A 20,976-nucleotide genomic window follows, 5' to 3' on the forward strand; every position below is an offset into this window, starting at 1 on the left:
GTTGACCATGACCATGACACACATGAGTCCTTTACTGAAAAAAAAAAACAAATGTTAAATTAACTATCTCTATATATCTATAATATTATATATATATATATATATATATATATTATAATTATATATATAACTTAGACCTGTGTGATAAAAACAACACTTTTAGTCTTATTAAGTGATTACAGTAAAATACATTTAACTCTTTAAAACTGACATGTATGTGCAGATTTTTTTATTTTAAATTGACCAATTCTAGTTTCAACTCATGTGCTACATCCAAGTACTGTTGTAAATGTGAAAATATCTTTTCACAAGACATGACAGCACTTCATACTTTAACTGCAAAAGACACTGTATGTTGGACAGCTGCAAATGTCTACAATCCCACCAGGGGGTACTATCACCAGAACATCACTATTACCCCAGATTAATTTACAGGACAGCTAGAGGGAGTGTTGAAACCAAGATAAAGCTGTTTGTATGTTTACATTATGATTATTTACATTTGTATGTGTTTGTTTGAGTTCAATAGGTGCATCTACCTTTTGCTGCTCTGCTGTATAGTGATGGGAAGTTCGGTTCTTTTTAGGGAGTCGGATCATTTGACTTGCCAAATAAATGTATTTAGCGTCACATGCTGTTTATATGTATAGAAATTATAATAAAATGACTTGACCAAATATGGCTACATTATAATATATTCATTGATCATATTACTATGTAATTATGTAAAATAAACCAAAAATAGTTACACTAAATGAAGGGACAAATACAGTTAATGTGTAGGTTACTTATGTTGCCCACGTTTCCATTTATTTCGTATGCAAAGATGCAAATGGAAAAAATATTTTCATGAAAGTGGTGTGTTTCTCCCAACATCAAATACTTCAGAGTATAACATAGGACTGATACTGATAAGTCAAATACATTAAACTTGCTCAAAAAAATCAATTTAATTCATTTTGTAATTATGGCTGGGAAGCATGGTGTATATTTCCACAGAACATACAAAAAAGGGTTGTTTTACGTTCACTGTTATCCGATTCTGTGTTGATTGAGTGTTATTAACATTCTTTAGAAGAGTTTGAAGGCTGTAAGTAACAGATGTTCTTCTCTTCTATCTTATTCATAAATAACTAAAATCGTAAAATAACATTTTTCCCTGCGTTTGTTTGCGATATTAAGGCAAATTGACTTCACTTTCGAACAACTAAGTGGTTTGAAAGAGGTACACTTCAAAACAATAAATGACATTTATCCTTGCTGTGAATTTTTAAGACTTATTTTTAATTTGGACAGTAATGAATGTGTTTTTTGTAAAACAGAAGTAGAAACACTTGAACATTTAATGTTCTCTTGCAATCTATCTGATTTGTTTTTGGAAATACTTCAAAAATTGGTTAACCTATAATAATATAGATAGATGTGCCACCCCTGACTTACAATAATGTGAGATTTGGTTTCGTAATGGAGCACAGAAAACTAGAACATAACATAAATAATTTGGTTATACTCACAAATACTTTCTACACAAATGTAAATTCTCAAAAAAAAAAAACCCACGTTTCAACATTTTTCTAAAAGAACTGCACCTTTACTTTGATTCTTTAAAACTTATGAAATCAAAGAAAGCCCTATTGCTGTATGACAGTTTATCAACTTTTACTTTTGATTGATCCCCTATAAGAATTCTTTTTTACTTTATATTGTTGTTCTGTTTAAACTCTATTGTTCTAGGATGTAAAAAATGCTACTCTCAGTTCTGAAAGCAGCAACTTTTGTAATTGTATTTATGCTTATTTGTATTGTATTTTGCAATAAAGTAAAAAAACAACAACAACTGAGTGGTTCGTGCGCGCTCCCGCGAGTGGGTGCACTTCACGGCAGGGGTGCATAATACGGCACAACACCGGCGCGTTCACGACCGACACACCACTGCCGCTAATGGCCGCTCCGTGATTGTTGACAGCTCTGTGAGATTTAGGAGTGTCCGAGGAGGCTTTGAAGGCAGCACACGGTGCGTTTGGGAGCCTCATGACCAGGATCACATGTGTACGGTTATCAGCGTTGACGCGCGGTTGTCGTTTAGGTAAGAGACGAACTTGTGTACCACAAAAGAAAGAAAAGGGGGGCGAGCTGAGCTTCCCACGCGTGGAAAACACCACAACAACATGCCGCAACAGAGTCAGATGTTCGCGTTTTGCTTTGTCACACTTGTCGCCACGTTGGTGTGTTTGCATGAGAAAGGTAAAGTGAAGGGAAACATGTTTTATTTCATTGTAACTCCCTGATATACTCGCTGTACGGCCGTTACAGCGAGTTTGACAGGTGTTACGGTTTAACCAGCGACCCTGTTAACTGGCGACCTTCGCGCTTGCCGTAGTTACGATAGCCGTTGAAAACACGACGAGAATACGTAGTCACAAAGACTAATTTTACATCGTAACGTTAATTAAAACAAATTAAAACAAAGAGCCATTCACATGGACAGCTACGTATCTTCCTGTTTTCAACAGTCACCGGTTAACAGGGTCGCTCGTTAAACCGAAACACCTAGCGAGTTTGACAGGTGTTTCGGTTTAATGAGCGACCCTGTTAACTTGCGACCTTCGCAGTTGCCTTAGTTACGATAGCCGTTGAAACAGGTAGAGAATACGTAGCTTGTCAAATACTAATTTTACATCGTAACGTTAATTAAAAACAAATTAAAACAAAGAGCCATTCACACGGTCAGCTACGTATCTTCCTGTTTTCAACAATCACCGTTTAACAGGACAGGTGTTTCGGTTTAACCAGCGACCCTGTTAACCGGCGACCTTCGCGGTTGCCATAGTTACGATAGCTGCTGAAAACACGACGAGAATACGTAGCTTGTCAAACAACTAATAATTGTCAGACTAAATTTACATCGTAACGTTAATTAAAAACAAATTAAAACAAAGAGCCATTCACACGGACAGCTACGTATCTTCCTGTTTTCAACAGTCACCGTTTAACAGGACAGGTGTTTCGGTTTAATGAGCGACCCTGTTAACTTGGCGACCTTCGCGGTTGCCATAGTTACGATAGCCGTTGAAAACACGACGAGAATACGTAGCTTGTCAAACAACTAATAACTGTCAGACTAATTTTACATCGTAACGTTAATTAAAAACAAATTAAAACAAAGAGCCGTTCACACGGACAGCTACGTATCTTCCTGTCACCGGTTGACAGGGTCGCTCGTTAAACCGAAACACCGGTTAGCTGCGCTGCTACAAACAGAGGTGTCTAGGACCCCGCGGACACCTCCAAAGCTTGGCGGAGAAAGGTGAAGTTAGCCCCTCAGAGGACTGATCAGAGGTCAGTTTTGAAACGTCCACGATGAAGGCGGAGGCAGCGGTAGGCGGGGCTCGGGACACCGATCCGATCCCCGGTCAGTTTATATCAAAAGTGCTACGCATTTCGCTAACGACGTAAAAGGATAAACATAGACGGCTAGGTCTTTGCGCTAGCGTGTAAAGAGTTGATCTCCACACGCTGTTGTGATGCAAACTAGGATCGATCCCTCTCACGTGTCCGTCTGAAGCCACCACCGATGGCCGGTTGTCGAAGCTGGTCGGGATAACGGCTAAAGATCCGGACCACCAGACGTCCATCATAATCCGCAGTGTCAACATCTCCGAGGTTACTCCGGGGATCCGCTATGCAAGCCAACACAACGCGGGGCTTCCTGTGGTCGGACGTGGAGACCAGGACCTTGTTGAACATCTGGGGGGAGCAGGACATCCAGACGGCGCTGGATGGAAACTTCCGTAACAGCTTCGTGTACCGCGACGTCGCCCGGCGGCTCGGGGCGATGGGCTTCGAGAGGACGCCGGAGCAATGCAGGGTGCGGATCAAGAGCCTCAAGAGACAGTACCTGTTAGCGAAGGAAGGTAATCTGCGGAACAACGGGCAGTATCACAAGATCTGTAAGTTTTATGACACCATGGAGAGGATTTTGAGCAACCGGGCCGTTCTTGACCCCCAGGAGTTTATAGACAGCGGGGCGGGAGCAGAGGAGGCCGTGGACGGCCTGGAGGAGGATGGAGAGGATGCCCAGGATGTGTACTCGGAGAGCACGGGGGAGTGTCCCTACCCTGCAGAGACCGAAGTGAAGCTGGAGTACCCAACTGTTCCCATCCCGATCCCGATTAAAGTCACAGTGGGCAATAACAGTAAGTGCTCCCACCTCATCTCCATCTCCATCGCCATCGTTTGATGCATCCCTTAACCTTCTCCTCTCCAACTTCAGGTGCTTCGATACGACCGCACAACAACAACAACAGCAGCAGCAGCCAGCCGGCCGCCAATCTGTCAGCCAGGACGCCGAAGCGCCAGAGAAAGCGTCGCGCCAACTTCCCCATGGAGAAGCTGATGGAGCGCTTCCTGGAGCAGAGCGCCCAGGCCGAGGACAGCTTCTACCGCATGGAGGAGCAGAGGCTGCAGGCTGAGGACCGCCGCAGGGAGGCCGAGCACGCCAGAGAGCTGCACATGCTTCAGATGCTCGGCCAGATGTTCTCCGGCGTCTCCTCCTCCGCCAGGCCAGCCTCCGCCGGCAGCACTCCCTCCAAAACGGCCTCCCTCGCACGCCCTCCCGCGTTCTCCGGTGCCTCCCAGTCGTTCACGCGCGGGCAGTCGGCTCAGCTCAGGCGGCCTTCGCCTCAGACAGACTGTTTGACCCAACAGAGTCAAGTGCTGAACCGAGATCAGCAGGCTTTAGGTATTAGTTTCGGTGTCATGTGTGAAGCCTTGAGGTGGAGAAGGCGTATCAGATGTAATGTGAAGGCTCAGTGATGGAGCCGTTACACTGCTTTTCTTTAGTTAGGTGGTTTGTTCGTTTCTCTTTACTCACCACACACTTATCGCCGTGTCTTTGCTGTTCATCATCTCGTGTCTGCGGCAGGTAAACTCCGACACTTTAACACTTTGTCTATCTCCTCAGTGTTTGAACGCTACTACGGTTTGGGATCTACGTCACACAGAGGCATGGACGATGACGTCCTCCCTCTGATAAAGAGCATCGTCCCTCCGCTTACGTCCAAGAAGCACAAGGGACAAGACGGACGTATTGGGATCATTGGAGGATGCCAAGAGTACGTAAACCAACGCGTCCTCAGCGTTCACCGTGTTATTCTGTGCCCTAACTCTCTTCATCTCCACCCTCCACAGCTACACAGGAGCTCCATACTTTGCCGCCATCTCAGCGTTGAAAGTGGTAAGCAGTGTGCGACAGATTTATAATGTTACCCAGGCTGGTATGATCTGTTTTTTTGTTTTTTTTAAAGATGTGGTGCAGTGACGGAGCTGTTTTCTTGTCTCCAGGGGGCTGACTTGTCTCATGTGTTCTGCACCAAAGATGCTGCGACCGTAATCAAATCATACAGCCCCGAACTCATCGTTCATCCTGTCCTGTAAGTACACCACCACGATCCTTTAGAGAAGAATAATTATTTATATAAAGTATGTTTTTCAATGTACACACAAATCATACATGCTATTATTAGGAATTTACATGAAATGGGTAGTATAGATAAGATCCATCTGTTTTCTTGGGCTTGTCCGGGGTCAGGTCAGGTTTTTTGGTCTCTTCCCAGTGACACATTTCAACTCCTCCTGGCGAATCGAAGCACCTCAGCTGGCTCCTTTTTGAAGGAGCAGCAGCTCTAGTCCAAGCTCCTACCCCGATCCGTCTAGAATCTAGATCGTATAGATGCCTGAACATTTGTTTTTTTTCCTTCATACATCATCATGATTTTCTAAAAACAGTTATTTGTCATTATAAGCGTAATTCTAATACTGCATAAGGTCAGATTTGTTGTTTCGCCGTCGTTTCTTGACTGGCTGAGAATAGAGTTCATGATATAAGATATCAGAGTTGGCTGTAGGTTACTGTCGACTGGAAGCTTCCACTTTGAATGTTTGTCATCTCAGCGTCGTGAATGTGTGCTCAGGGGTCAGATCATCGGCATGTTTGTGGAGTCCTCGGTCAGTGAACTTAACTGCACTTAAAGCTGACAAACACACAGTTTATCATCGTTACAGATGATGTTTTTTTTCATAGTTCAGTAACTTTATACAGTTTTACAGATTGTTCATCGTCGGTGTTCTCTTTGGACATGTGGCAACATCTCAGCATTTATTTATGTGTATGTATTTTAGTGAAGTAAAGAGCGTCAACAAACTTCATTCCTCACAACATCTCCTTATTTTCCTCCTCCAGATTCTCAGTGGATCTTTTATTACACAGATATGACTAAACAGGCTCAGCTGTAGCCAATGAGATCCACATGATTTCGCTCAAAGTGTCGTTCGACCTTTCTCTGCTCGGCCGTGACGTTTTTCTCATTGAAGACACATTGTTCTTCTTCCGATGTTCCTTTCGGACGTCACAGTGTCTCAAACCTGCAGCTCGTCTTTAAGCCCGTCCACACACATGCACCCACTTGTTGTGCAGACATGTTACCAACACGCATACACAGGACGAGGCTGTAACGTCCCTCGAGGCTAAACTCTTTCATAATGAGTTGAACAGGCTTAAACATTGTGGATTTATCAGACACCTCTATTCATTCTGGCAAAAACACATGATGATGATGATGACAGGAATTTCCCCTCACATGCATAACACGTCTAACACGTGTGTGTCTCTGTGTTTGTTTGTGTGTGTGTGTGTGTGTCTATCAAGGGACAGTCCTAATGCAGTGGAAGAGATAGAAAAATGGCTCCCAAGACTGCACGGCCTTGTGGTGGGACCAGGTCTAGGGAGAGAAGACTTGTTACTGAAAACAGCCAAGGCACGTAGAAATGATTTCACTCCTCACAGTGTCTAAAACCGACCGCTGTGTGCGTGTCTGCGGCTTCCTGTGGCTGATAACTGTGAACATGTTATCTGATGTCCCAGCACACACGCTGTGTAGACTTGTCAAAGATCTCATACTTTATCTGACACAAGTACACTTTGAACACTGTGGGTAATTCACCTGAAACTACTGTACCGTAAATAAATCTTTTTTTCTTAGCGCAGCCTAAAGAGAACATCACAGTGCGCTCAGTATATTTTAGATTATCTCTAACGTTTTTCTCTCTCTTCTAGGAGGTGATCGAGAAGTCTAAAGCGAGAGACATCCCTATAGTCATTGATGCAGTAAGTCTCAACGTCCAGATTTTGTTTGCCAACCTATACGCTGTGTGTGTTTAGTGTGTGTGTGTGACGTTTGTTTGTTTTCCAAAGGACGGATTGTGGCTAGTTACCCAGCAACCATCTGTCATCCAAGGATACCAGAAAGGCATCCTTACACCCAACTTCATGGAGTTCACCCGGCTGTACGAGTCACTGGTGAGTCTGTCGCCAGTTCACGGCGTGTGACACGTCGTTCTGTGTGTGAACACGGCTCCGGCAGCCCGCCTGGTCACATGTTACCCCGCTGCTCATCGAGCTCCACTGGATACCTGCCCACGTTAAATTTAAATCATTAATGCTCCACTACAAAGTGGTCTCCGGTTCGCCTGGCTCTGCCACCTGTTCGCTCAGGACAATCCAAACTTTTCTCGTCTGTTGTTCCCTGTACCAGATCTACTTTTAAAAACCTCCAGCTCTTCAGAGAGGACCTCCTCTCCCCCTCTACAACAGCACTAACATGTCCCTGTAGCACCCTAACTTGATCGTTTCCATTTTTTGTAAGTCACTTTGGGTAAAAAGCATCAGCTGAATCACTAAGTGTAAATGTTAACGTATTTGTCTCGTCTGTGTCTCAGCACCATGAGCCCATGGACAGCCGTGATCATCAACGCAACGTCATGCAGCTCAGCGTAGCCATGGGCAACCTCACTCTGGTGCTAAAAGGAGAACAGGATCTCATTTCAGACGGCAGTAACGGTCAGTGTCAAACCCTTAAAACTATTTTTTATGAGACTAACTTTTCCAGCCGAGCTTTACCCATTGAACTCCTCACTTTTTGTTTTCAGTGATCCCGTGCAGCGTTGAGGGCAGTGGGAGAAGATGTGGTGGACAGGGCGATCTTCTATCTGGATCTTTGGGAGTTTTGGCACACTGGGCCCACGCTGCCTCTGCAGCTGGGACGCTCAGGAGGTGAATACATGATTAACTGTTAGTATATTGGCAGAGGACCATGTCTCTGTTTTCTAATCCATCATCTTTGTCCTCCTCCAGCGTCAATCCATCGGTGGTTGCAGCATTCGGAGCCTGCTGTCTTACAAGACAGTGCAACAGTCAGGCGTTCCAGCGACACGGCAGGTCTACCACCACATCGGACATGATCCAGGAGATCGGGTCGGCCTTCAAAAAGCTATTTGAAAGCTGAAAAACCGGCTGGAGTGATAAAATTGTTGTTTTCAAAATCTACACGTACATACTCAACTTTGCATTCTCAATATAACCAGAGTGGGAAATGTTCTCATGAGAGGTGTGGACTTTAAAGACAGAGCCGGTGTATTAAATGAACCCTATGAGAAAACGACCACGTCTTCCATCTGTAAAGTAGCATTCACCAAACATGTCGAGGTAGCTGACGTTCTCACAGCCCACCAAAGAGACAAAGACAAACGGAGCCCCACCACAGAAACCTGTTTGAATTTTGAAATAAATAAATAAATAATATTATGTGTGACTTCTTGAGAGCAGTCTTACATCATGGCAGTGTGTCTGTTTTACCACAGGGTGGCAATCTTGACTTGGAAACATAGAAACAGCAACGTCAATGAAACCAGACAAAGATACTTAATTTGTTTAAAGTGATGGACTTTAAAGAGTTGATCTGCAGGAGCCCCTAAAGTCCCAAAAGGAGCTCTTCTTTTTTTTTTATCTTATGTGCACAAGATACTATAAATTCATATGCCTCTCTCGTGGCTTTATGAACCACCATGTAATGGTGAGAACAGTTTGTTTTTTTTAAGTCAAAGAGAACAATAAAATTATAAAAGCGCAGTTCACTACACTAAATGTCTGTGTGTGCTGTACTTCTTTTTCCCAATTCACTCCCACTCAGACTTTTTTTGCTTACTCATACAAGCAATTATTGTAATGTTATTATTTATATATTATATTTATATTATATTTTTTTAGTCTTGAACAAAGACCGGTTGCAGCAGGAGCATAAAAGACAAAAAAAAATGCAATGCACCTAAAGTGTAATTGGCTTCTTCACATAATGTGATTGACATTTGACCAACATCTCAGTGAAAAGACACACTGTGTGCTCCATTGTGCCTTTTTGTATAATTAAAAATAAACAAGTGTGAATTTCAACATCTTTATTTTAATTACAGTTTATGTTGTGCGCAAAAGATATAAAATAATATAAAATATCACCTTTTGGGACTTTACGGCCTCCGTAGAAATCAACTTAATTTATTCAACCTGTATGTGGTTGCCATAGCCGCCTCGCGCATGCGCACAGTGAGCTACGTTTACAGCTCGCAGCTCCGGTGGTCCACTAGTGATGGGAAGTTCGGTTCTTTTTAGGGAGTCGGATCATTTGACTCGACTCCCAAACGGCTCTTCATTTTACCACAACCAGATTTAGCGCTGTTTTGACTTGATGATTTGTATGTGTACGCATGTATCATGTATGTATTCAATACATCCTTTGTACTGAAGTATTCAAAAGTAAAAATCACATTTTTTAATATCAATAAATTGCTGTAGCCAGTTGTTTTCATTGTGTTGACAGACCATTGTAACTCTCTGAAATGCACAAACTTGCTTGTAGAACCACTCTGCTACACAAAGCAGATAGAATCACGTTTAATATTTTTATGAAACATTTTTATTTCACTTTTTTTTAATTATTGTCACTTTATATTTTAATATAGTTATCTATTTGTATATAACATTTTTATTTCTACAGTCACTTTCTACTTTCTATATATAGTTTTTATATAGATGTTTAGCTCGGGTTAACTTCTTAAAACAGTTATTTATATTCTATCTTCTTCTATACAGTGGTCCCTCGTTTATCGCGGGGGATAGACGAAATCCGCAAAGTAAGTTTTACAATTATTATACATGTTTTAAGGCCATAAAACCCCTAACCACACACTTTTATACACCTTTTTACACTCCCTTAGTTAATCAGGACGCAGAACACGTGTAAATGTAAATGTAAATGTACTTTATTTATACAGCCCTTTACAACAGTCCTTTCGGTGTACCAAAGTGCTTTACAGTAGATAATAAATAACGAGAACAATAGGTAAAAAACAAACAAAATAAAAACAATGTGCGGTTCTCCCTTAGCCAATTTAGGATGCAGAACACACTGCGCGTTCATACTGTACAGTACGCTGTAAAAAAAAAAGCATGCAAAATTACACTAAAAAAATCCGCGAAACAGCGAGTCCGCGAAAAGTGAACCACGTTATAGCGAGGGACGACTGTATATAATTCATCTGTACATATTTAAATCCTATGTAAATGTTTAATTCCCACATTGCACATTTTTAAATTCCTCTGTACATATTTAAATCCTATGCAAATAAGTCATAAGTCAATTTATTTATTTAAATACAACAAGACATTGCCCAAAGTGCTGCACAACATCAAAACAAAATACATTAGAAGGAAGGAAGAAAGAAAAAAACGTAAAAAAAAAATGTTTAATTTATCCGCAAGTGTTAAATTTTGCTACAAATGTTAAATTTCTCTGTACATATTTAAATTCACATCTATCTCTGGTTAATTTTAACATATGTTAAAAGAGCCGGTTATTCGAACCGACTCGTTCACGAACGACAGTTCACTAGTCCACACACACACACACATACACGACCTAGCGTTAGCAACAAGACCGAGAGCAGCATCACGGAGTGTAAAAACGTTTCCAGAAGGAAAGCTACCAACATCTTCACGGTAAGTTCATCTTTTAAAAAAAAATATAAAGCGGCATAACGTTTGCTTTAAAAAGAGAAACAACTGGACGAGTTTGCTGAAGTTTCGTTGAGTGTTTGCAGTGATTCGTTCGTGAACGTTACACGGAGCTAACCGAAGCTAACTCGGCTAACGGTTACATTCAGGAATAAGTGTCGAAACGTTTGTTTTATAATGTTTGTAATGAGGTTATCTGACCGTGTGACATTAGTTTATTTGTTTTAAATCAAAGCTGGTGAATGAAGTGCCCGTTAGTCGTCTTCTTTTTTTAATTTTTTTAACGGTTACGTTGAATCTTTTACGACATATTTAGCTTTGAACTGTGTTTGAGTGAAGCTCGTTTATTTAACAGCTGAAATCATGTCTGATCATGTGTTTTTCTTAAACCTCAAACTTGATTTTAGTGGTTAAAGTTGGTTACTCGACCCTAGTGTCGTCTCTTAGCTTCTCTGGCTAATCCAAACTCAGCTTTGTTGTCTCCTCCGACCCCCGTGGTGCGTTCAAAGACACATTCATGGTCGCTGTTTTCCATTTTAAAGTCGCCTGTTTTAGTTTTATTCTTCTGTTTGGTCTGTTGGCAGTCTCATGGCACATGTAGCAAATATCAGGATCTTCAGATTAGTCACCCACCCTCTCCTCCTCCCCCCTCCTTTCACAGTTTGACCATAAGAGTCTATGGACTGGTTTCACTTCATCTATAACTGGGAACACACAATGCAGACTGGTATGGACAGCAAACACAAAACAGTGATCTCATCATGACTTCTTGTGCACAGGTGCACAGGTGTCGGCGTGGTCCAGGTGAGCCGAGATGTTGAATCCGACCAACGGAGACCCGAGCCACGTCGTCGTGAACTATGTGGAGGAGTATTTGGACCTGGTGGAGTCGCTGCCTTTCGATCTGCAGAGGAGCGTGTCCCTCATGAAGGAAATCGACGCCAAGTATCAAGGTGAGAGAGGCAGAATCTCTGCATGTGCATCAACCAGATATACTTTATTCATCCCACCTAGACTAGGTCAGGTCAACATGCGAGCGGTGAAAGATAAAGAGGTTATAAAAGTCCTATTGTAACGTATGTAATATTAAATGATTTACTGTGTATTAGGCTTTATTTAATACACATAGATATTATAAAAATGAATCAAGAGAGGTAGCAGTTAAAGTCTGCAGTCTAATCTTTGTTCAGCTGCACTCTTTATCGTACTAATCTGAGTAAATTAGCAGATACACCAACTGTACAAACCGTACACGTAACAAATGACATAGTATGTTGTAGATGTGTACAGTTACACACTGCATTGTGTCTGGACTTACTAGCTCTCTGGGTACATTCAGACAGAATCAGGCGCTGTGGCGTTGAGATCGTGAAATAACTTTATTACACCGATTAACCGGCTTTATCGAGGCGACCAGCGTTCGCTCTTTCTATCTCAAACCATCGAACGCAAACCAAATTCTTAGTGTTATTATTCTGCGGCGTAAATTGTGAGTCAGACTCGGATTTAGAAGCTGGGTACAGGAAATAAACAAAGTCGGAACACAACAGGTCGAGTATCAGAGTTTAGATACTGGGCTGATTGACTGCAAAGTTGGATCCAGCTCAGCTTCTTCTTCTTTTTTTGGCATACACCCCCTGCCCAAACATACCATCCCCACTCAAATGAATGGAAAAACCTGCCGGATCCTGTCTGAATGTCCCCTTTCTCACTCGACTGAGCCTAAAACAGCTCCCACTTTGGTTCTCTCAGCTGTCAAAGCAGCAGTCAATGCCAAAGTACAGATCGGCATCCTTCATCAGCGTACGGGAAGTTTGCTGACAGGAGTTGCACCTTTCTAAACATCTAACAAACTATAACCACTGTGTGAGTGACTTGTAATCCTTCTCTTTGGTGTGTACTTCACTGACTGTGTTTCGTCTCTGGCAGATGTTCTGAAGGAGCTCGACGACGCTTACGAACGCTATCGCCGGGAGTCCGACTCCCTTCAGAGGAGGAAGCTTCAGTTATCCATTCAGAGGGCGCTTATTCGCAGTCAAGAGCTCGGAGATGAGAAGATCCAGATTGCTGGTCAAATGGTACGTTTATAAGAACACTCTGCAGCTGCTCGCTGGCAAACATCCAGGCATGAGTGTGTGTGTGTAGCCGGGGAAGAGATTTCCTGGAACATTTGTGAAAAGAAAATCTACCCAGAGTAAATAAAAAGCCGGTCTGTACTGGAGAGTATTAGGTTTTCTATTTTGCACACATTTGAATTTCAAAGAGGTCGGTACCGGGAAAACATCTTTAAACGTTTGCAGAGACTCCAGCAGGACAGCACAACAGAATCTTCTTATCATAGTCACGCAGTGGAGGGTTACTCGAAACTTAACACCGTATTTAACCTTCCTTAGACATGTTTGCTCTTTAAAGTGGAAAGAAGACGCGCCTCTTGTAAAACTGATCTGGATATTTTGAATAATTTAATTAAACTTTTATTTTTAACTCCCAGAGAAGTGATGAAACAATCATGAAGCTGTTTCTGATTATCAGCAAAATGTGAAACACAATCAGATGAATCGTCTGTTTTATTGATCCACGCTGGGGAAATTCTCAAAATACAAGATGGATGAGAAGAAAGGCTGAGTCCTTCCTGCAGGCGCCCGGTTTCGACTTCGGCTTGTGGTTCTTTGACGTGTCGTTTCCCCTCTGTCGCTCTGCTTTCCTGTCTGTCTTCATCTGTCTCTCTGTCGCAAGTTAAAAAGCGAGTCCTCGGTGAGTTCATCCAGCCGACACGTCTCTGAGCTGCTACACACTCCGAGCTCTACAGTAGAACGTTAACGTTCTTTGTTCTTCTGTCGCAGGTGGAGTTGGTGGAGAACCGAACACGACAAATCGACTGGCACTCTGAACTTCTCCTCTCCTCTCAAGAAGTCCCAGAGAGCCACATTCCCACGACAACATCCATGACAACCACCGCAGCCTCCATGATGTCGTCCTCATCAGCCGCCATCACGCCGGGCAAAACCAGCCACCACGACAAGAAGCGCGACGAGGTCACCCCCGGCTCGGGCGGCGGAGACAAGGCCGGAGGGAAACGCTCGAGGCGTCAGAAAAACGGAGAAAACCGCGAAAGTTACGGAGGCCTGGATCACGCCGAGGAAGTCGGTCTGGGGGCGTCCCGGGAAAAGAGAGCCAAAACATCGTCGAAGAAGAAGAAGAGGTCAAAAGGAAAGTCCGAGAGAGAAGTGTCGCCTCCGGACCTGCCCATCGATCCAGACGAGCCGACGTACTGCCTGTGCGAGCAGGTGTCCTACGGCGAGATGATCGGCTGCGATAACGACGAATGTCCCATCGAGTGGTTTCACTTCTCCTGCGTCGGCCTCCATCACAAGCCCAAGGGCAAGTGGTACTGCCCCAAGTGTAGGGGGGAGAATGAGAAGACCATGGACAAGGCCTTAGAGAGGGCCAAGAAGGAGAGGGCGTACAACAGGTAGCTCGCTCTGTCCGGGCCCCCATGAACACTGTTATGTTTAAAACAAGAAAAAAAAAAAAACAAGTTTTATGTCTCGTCTTTGTTTCCATTTACTGTCAACACTGTTTTAAAAAGTAAGTCACCCAGAGCGGTCTTTGTAAATAGTTATTTTTGTAACTGCTGCATAGCTGAGAAACCAGATCGCTCCCCTCCTGGTCGGGATCATTGTAAAGACGATGTGCATGTAACCAGCTGTCCTGCACTCACATCCCGTCTGTTTTCATCATGCATGCAAACGCCACTCACTCCATCACACCCATACGCCCAATTAACAAATAAAACATTTGTAAACAAAGTGTGGTATTGACATCATTACGGGAAGAATCTACGGTTTATGGTCGTGTGGAGTCATTTATTCTGACACAAAGAGTTTATCTCCGAGAGAACACACGGCGGTTCAAGATACTTCAAGGGGATGTAGCAACCTTCACCCAAAGAGTTCTCTTGATTACCTGCCTTAGTAGGCTTTATGCTGCCTGGTCTTGGTCTTTTCAAGCTTTATTTGTCCCTTTAGGGACAAAATCCTCGTTCTGTGTCCTCACTTCTAAAGTTAAGCAAAGTGCACAGCACAATTTAAATACCTTCCCAGCTGTCTCAGCGCTTCAGTCGACAGTGTTTGCTCGTTGAGCCTCAGCAAAGCGCCTGATTTTTCTCTGTGGTCGTCCTATCGTTTCACATTCAGAGATTTAAGAAGGGATCTCTGTCAAGGCCAACAAAAACAAATCAGTTAAACCGGGCATGTTAATATTGCATTAAGACACACTTGAAAGCTTCACTGATGAGGGACAACCTTAATTCATCTCAAGTAGTAAAGAATGTATCGAGTTCTTAGCCAGCTCAGGTGGTTTGGGCCCCATGGGCACCTTCTAACTCGAAGTAGCGCATCTAGTCTGGGAATGGTTCGGGATCCTCCAGGAAGAGTTGAATGTGTTGAACGCTGCTGCCACCGCGACCCGACCCCGGATAAGCAAGAGATGGATGATCGCAGGAAGTTTAACTCCCTTGTTTAGTTCCGTTGAGATAGATCAGATACAATAAAACGCTTCACACGTCCGGATGAATTTGCCTTTTCTTTTTTTATTTACAAGTGCTGAAAAAAATGACATGGGGAACAACCAGTGCAAAATCTGTACATAAATTCAGTTGCAGATTTCTTATATACATGAGTACTGACCAGGAACGTGAATACACTCTTTCTGTCATGCATGTAACAGAAGTTCACAACACAGCAAAAGACTTAAAAAGGTGTAAAGACGATTTTTAGTCGTAGTCCGTGATGCTCAGGCTGCTCATTCTCACAGGGTGGGGGAAAAGGTTTAAAGGATGATAACAGACAAACTGCTGTGTGAAAAACAAACCGACAGAAACGTCGAGGAGCACAACAGAACGTGACCCATGATTTAAAAACACCCTCCAAGACATTTAACATAATTAGCCAGGGGGAGTTATTACAGCAAAGTTAGAACACACCAGAAGTTTTTTAGGGGGGTGAAGTCCATACTGACAAGACACCAAGGCAAGATTCAGCACATTTCCCCTGACGGACTGGAAAAGGGAGGATAGAAGAAATAAATCCCTCTTCATGGGCAGAAAAAAAATCTATGAAGGGAAGTTTGATATAAAGTGCATAAAAGCTTAAAATCAAAAAAAGGTGTGGGAGGGAAGAGGGGGGCCCAGAAATTAAGAGGTACTCCACTAAAACTCGCAGCACACACAGCTTAACGATGGAGAGAGCAGCTATCAGGATTGTCACGTCAACTGTCTCTCCAGCTTTGTTCTACGATGGCAGACACTCGCTTCTCGTACTCCCGCTTGTTCTCCTGGTACAGCTGAGCCGCCTGACTGTTGGCCGGACTGTTGGGGTTTGGTTCATCGAGCAGAGACTGGAGAGAAGAAGAAGATAAAAGCTGGAGGTGAGACGTTGAATGTTTTATTTGGATTCTCATGCCGTTCTGTGTCTGATTTCCGGCCAGTTCAAGCTGCTTTCGAGCTTCAAAGCGGTGCTTTGAAAACCTACGGCTGCTGTCCTTTTTTTATTTTTTTTATTTACAATGGTCGAAACAGAACAGCTGCGTATTCTCCGCAGTGCACAGCGGAAACAGACACATCTGAAACTGACCGCGGTGCACACAGAACATGTCGCACCTGTGCCCAACAGAAGCAGAATTTTCTAATTTGTCATCTGAACTTTTGCAAATCAACAAAGTATCTTTTGTCTTTGTGAACCAATTATTTATCACCATGACTACTACCACTTAGGATGGCTTCATTATTAAGCATAACTATTAAATATAGATAAAATAGAATAATTAATCAAAACTTGTGATTTCTTTTTACCATTTTCTGACAATTCAGGTACAATTTTCTATAACTTATTAATATTAACAACAGAAAATGTTACAATAATTCTGATGCATTCATGATTTTAGTGTTTTAACTACTGAAAACTGTAAAAATACGTCGGTCCCGGCTTTAGTATCGTGCTGCTTCATACCTGGATAGATGTAAGAATAGAGGACACATCATAAGTGGGACTCCAACGATTCTGTAGGATGTCCAAACATATACTGCCGTCTGCATAGACTGTGGACAGAAACACAGTGAGACACTACCCACAGATGAATATATATCATACATGTGCTAAAAGAAGAAGCCATGTTCATGTTCACATACCATTTGGATGAAACATCTTTGACACAAATCGTACTGTTGGTGGTTTGTTTGGGTATTCTTCTGTGAACTCTACAATGAGCTTAAATGTACCTGGAACAAAAACAAACACATTTATGAGCCATGAGACAAGACCGGAGAGGAAAAGAGTGACGCCTCCTAACCTGAACAAAACGTCTAAGATACTATCTTGCAACACTTATTTGATAATATTGTTTATAATGTGTGTTTGAAATGATTTAAAGCAACATTATGTAACATTTCTGCCTCAAAACATCAGCTTCACAATCATTTGGATGACTTGTAATCAGGTGAATGTTGTGTCATGTAACTTTTTACATCACAAGGTGTCACCCCAGATTTTGGTGAAGCTGAATCATATTTTATGGGGAAAACGCTCCGTCTGAACTCTCTGTGATTCACAGTTCTCTGATGCTTTCCTTGAAGATAACCGATAGTCAGGTCGGTCTGTGCTGCCTGGAGGAGCGTTGGTATTTACACGTCCAGCAAAGAAGCTTCAGACCACAAGGAGGGAGCAGCAGAGCTGGTGTCATGCCAGAACCGGAGCCAAACAAGAGCGAAATGTAACCGGGCTCTGCAGCCTCTATGGATATGGCAGAGGTTAAGAGGGCCAAGAGGACGTTAGACGGAGGAAGCTAAGAAGGTGAAAGAAGAGAGCGTGACCGCCACATGAAAGTAAATCTGGGATTGGCTTTTAGTCGTTGGTGAAATAAAAGACGCCGAGCTGGGCTGACTGCTGTGGGACTAGTCAGTAATAATATCTGGCTGCTATGTGCTGCGTGATAATCACAACAAATACACGTGTACAGCAGTGTGTACATCATCTATGTAGTCATATTCAAAATACAGGGTTACTATGTCTTTGTTAATAAACGTGTTACAGTGAGACACTTACCGTCCTCAAACGGAGTCCCTTCAGGGCTGTGAGGTCAGAAGAAAAACAGTATTAATTACTCATTCTGAGCTTTACAACATCTGCAGTCGTATTTCTGTCCATATCGATTACAGCTGCGAGTCAATATCTTACCCAAATATGACTGCGTTCCACACCATGATGTTGTTTTCAGACGGAGCGCCGCTAACGCCAGCTGGAGGGTCCTCTTGTAGCCTTCAAAAACAAAACAATAAAAAGTTTTATCAGGATCTCTGAACTAAACTTCACGCAGCTCAGTCAGGTGAATCACAGACTCGGATTTCAAATGAACATAACTCTACCTGCCAGTGTCGACGGTACGACAGACTTCAGGGTAAAAGTAAGCAGACCCAACGTCCACATTAAAATATATCACCCCAATGATGTTACATTAAAATATATCACCCCGATGATGTTACATTAAAATATATCACCCTGATTATGTTAAATCAGCCTTCTGCTTTTCAGGATAGCAGCTAAGCAACCAAGCAAACAACTCAAGCGAATCATGTAAATTATGTAATCATTTATCGACGTCTAAATAGTTATCACCTCATGAATTTCCCTCTGTATAAATAATCTATCTATCTATCTTAAAGTTTGAATAACTGAGAAGGAGTTTTAAAGTTTATCAGAACATCAGTGGAACTGGGTATTTGTCTTTATCCAGGGGCTGCAGTAGCTCAGTCCATAGAGACTTGGGAACCGGAGGGTGGCCGGTTCAAGTCCAGCATGGACCCAAAATATGCCAGGTGCCAGCTCACCGGGGTGCCCTTGAGCAAGGCACCAAACCCCCCTATTTGCATGTCGATGAGCCGTGTACTTGTACTTGTATGTGTGTGTTTGGGGTTAAAAATGCATGTGAGTGTTTTTATTAATGACTTTCCTCCTGAAATCAGCCTCTCACAGGTGTTACAGTAAGTTTTAAATCTCCTTCCAGCATCAAACTTCAGGTATTATAACACTGTCAGTTACACAATCATGAGACGTTTCATCAGCTTACGTATCAAAAACTTGAGTTTCACCTGAACTACGCTACCTGGAAAAACCTGCAGGTCAACAACTGCTGCCAGAACTTAGACAGACAAAGCTAAAATACTAGATAGATAGATAGATAGATAGACAGATAGATAGATAGACAGGTAGATAGATAGACAGATAGATAGATAGATAGATAGATAGATAGATAGATAGATAGATAACTTTAATTAACTAGTCCCCTTGTGTCAGGTCTGTCAGCGTTAAATACGTCGTATTAAATACGTTTTCCCCCATAGACAGTATAAATAATATAAAGTACAACTTGTGCCCAAGGATAAAAAACAAGCCACGTGGACATTTAATGTGTTTAAGATTAAAAATCATCCGTTAACTGTGACCTGTTAGCACTGTTAGCTTCACAGGCGAAGCGCTTCCACTAAAAATAAATAAAATAAAAATAAATCATCAGATAGATAGATAGATAGATAGATAGATAGATAGATAGATAGATAGATAGATAGATAGATAATAACTTTAATTAACTAGTCCCCTTGTGTCAAGTCTGTCAGCGTTAAATACGTCGTATTAAATATGTTTTCCCCCATAGACAGTATAACTAATATAAAGTACAACTTGTGCCCAAGGATAAAAAACAAGCCACGCGGACATTTAATGTGTTTAAGATTAAAAATCAGCCGTTAACTGTGACAGCAGCAAAAACCTGTTAGCACTGTTAGCTCCACAGCCGAAGCGCTTCCACTAAAAATAAATAAAAATAAAATAAATCATCGTTTATTTCGGTTCAAATGTTCCAGGTTCACACAATACACATCTTACATTTGTGCTCTACTGTAAATATCGACGGATGATGTAATAATTAGTCTCATAAATCTATAAATAAATATATACTCGGTGGCTAAGCTAAGCTAAGCTAACTAGCTCAGGCTGTTTTTTTTTTTCTTAAATTCAAACTCACCGTTTGAAATCTCTCATAAGTCTCCGTCTGGCCGGGGTGGACATGGCTTAAAGTTGTGGCGTTACTTGTAGTAGGTGTTGGCGATGTGGATTATATATATTTAATAAAATGTTATGTTGTATTTTAATGGTTATTTGACACCTTCACAACAACAACTCCTGCTCGGGCCGCCCGTCGCAGTCGGTGTAATCCTGACTCCGGTTAGCACGGCTAGGTTTACAGGGCGATACCACGTCGTGGAAAAAGCAGGGGGGGATATTTTGATTTTTAACTTTTAAAAAAACGAATGAAATAAAATATCAACACCTGAATCCGCTTTTTCAACATGGAAATATAACACGCTATAAATGAAGATACATGCATCTATTATGTTGTTTTATTTAACATTATTTTTCTTGTACCCCCCCCTCTCGTTCTCGTTTAGTTCGTCCTCTTGTTACGGGGCGTGGTCACGATGACGTGGTTGTTTGTGCAGCCAGCGCTGCTGTGGTGAAGGTCGCTCCCGGTGACAGGTGACTGTTGGCGGGGTACACCACCACAGCTGCGCCCCTACATGGTGGAGGCTGGTGGAGGAACCGTGCCTATGTTTATATGAATATATAGATATTTGATTATTATTTAGTCACTCAGCTATTTACTTATATTTATACTGATAATTCTGTTTACATTACACTGTGCCATATTGCCACATGGATGTCTTTAGCTTGTATATATATATATATATGTGTGTGTGTGTGTGTGTGTGTGTGTATATATACATACATACATACATTTTTTTTTTTTTTTACATCTTTTACTTATATTTTACATGTCATGTTTGTGCTGTTTGCACGGGATAAGAAATTTGGGAATTTTCAATACTCTGTATGTCCTGTACATATAGCAGCATTGACAATTAAGTTGACTTCATGCATTTTAACCCTGAAATACAACCACAAACATACAAATAAACATGCAAATGTGGGTACCCAGTCCACCTTGGATACTGATCCAGAAGT

The 20,976-nt window shown here is 42.2% G+C and overlaps 3 protein-coding genes across 11 annotated transcripts; 2 read left to right on the top strand and 1 right to left on the bottom strand.

The window, feature by feature from the left end:
* The first annotated feature begins 1,900 nt into the window (after positions 1-1,900).
* On the top strand, positions 1,901-8,646 carry naxd (NAD(P)HX dehydratase). 8 transcript variants are annotated; one of them, XM_027291094.1, is made up of 12 exons: positions 3,774-3,914; positions 4,010-4,196; positions 4,274-4,741; positions 4,964-5,114; positions 5,191-5,236; positions 5,344-5,432; positions 6,707-6,815; positions 7,115-7,165; positions 7,253-7,357; positions 7,777-7,897; positions 7,987-8,110; positions 8,192-8,646. In XM_027291094.1, the coding sequence occupies exons 3-12, from the start codon at positions 4,384-4,386 to the stop codon at positions 8,340-8,342; spliced, it is 1,305 nt and encodes a 434-aa protein (XP_027146895.1). In that variant the 5' UTR covers positions 3,774-3,914; positions 4,010-4,196; positions 4,274-4,383; the 3' UTR covers positions 8,343-8,646. The 8 variants fall into 8 exon arrangements, with proteins under 8 accessions (XP_010745827.2, XP_010745828.2, XP_010745826.2 ...); XM_010747523.3 differs by having other exon boundaries at positions 3,424-4,196; XM_010747525.3 differs by lacking the exons at positions 3,774-3,914; positions 4,010-4,196; positions 4,274-4,741 and adding an exon at positions 1,901-2,086.
* A 2,108-nt stretch (positions 8,647-10,754) lies between these two features.
* On the top strand, positions 10,755-14,712 carry ing1 (inhibitor of growth family, member 1). Of its 2 annotated transcripts, none has more exons than XM_010747527.3 (4): positions 10,755-10,888; positions 11,683-11,856; positions 12,833-12,981; positions 13,747-14,712. In XM_010747527.3, the coding sequence occupies exons 2-4, from the start codon at positions 11,718-11,720 to the stop codon at positions 14,377-14,379; spliced, it is 921 nt and encodes a 306-aa protein (XP_010745829.3). In that variant the 5' UTR covers positions 10,755-10,888; positions 11,683-11,717; the 3' UTR covers positions 14,380-14,712. The 2 variants fall into 2 exon arrangements, with proteins under 2 accessions (XP_010745829.3, XP_010745830.3); XM_010747528.3 differs by having other exon boundaries at positions 10,759-10,888; positions 11,691-11,856.
* Positions 14,713-15,474: 762 nt separating this feature from the next.
* Positions 15,475-20,183, bottom strand: ube2al (ubiquitin conjugating enzyme E2 A, like). Its single transcript, XM_010747529.3, has 6 exons — positions 19,979-20,183; positions 18,136-18,216; positions 18,004-18,029; positions 17,091-17,180; positions 16,912-17,000; positions 15,475-16,300 (listed from the first exon to the last, which is right to left on the bottom strand). The coding sequence occupies exons 1-6, from the start codon at positions 20,020-20,022 to the stop codon at positions 16,172-16,174; spliced, it is 459 nt and encodes a 152-aa protein (XP_010745831.1). The 5' UTR covers positions 20,023-20,183; the 3' UTR covers positions 15,475-16,171.
* Between the last annotated feature and the right edge of the window lie 793 nt (positions 20,184-20,976).

This window comes from Larimichthys crocea, chromosome XVIII (assembly GCF_000972845.2).
Source record: "Larimichthys crocea isolate SSNF chromosome XVIII, L_crocea_2.0, whole genome shotgun sequence".
Lineage (NCBI taxonomy): Eukaryota > Metazoa > Chordata > Actinopteri > Sciaenidae > Larimichthys > Larimichthys crocea.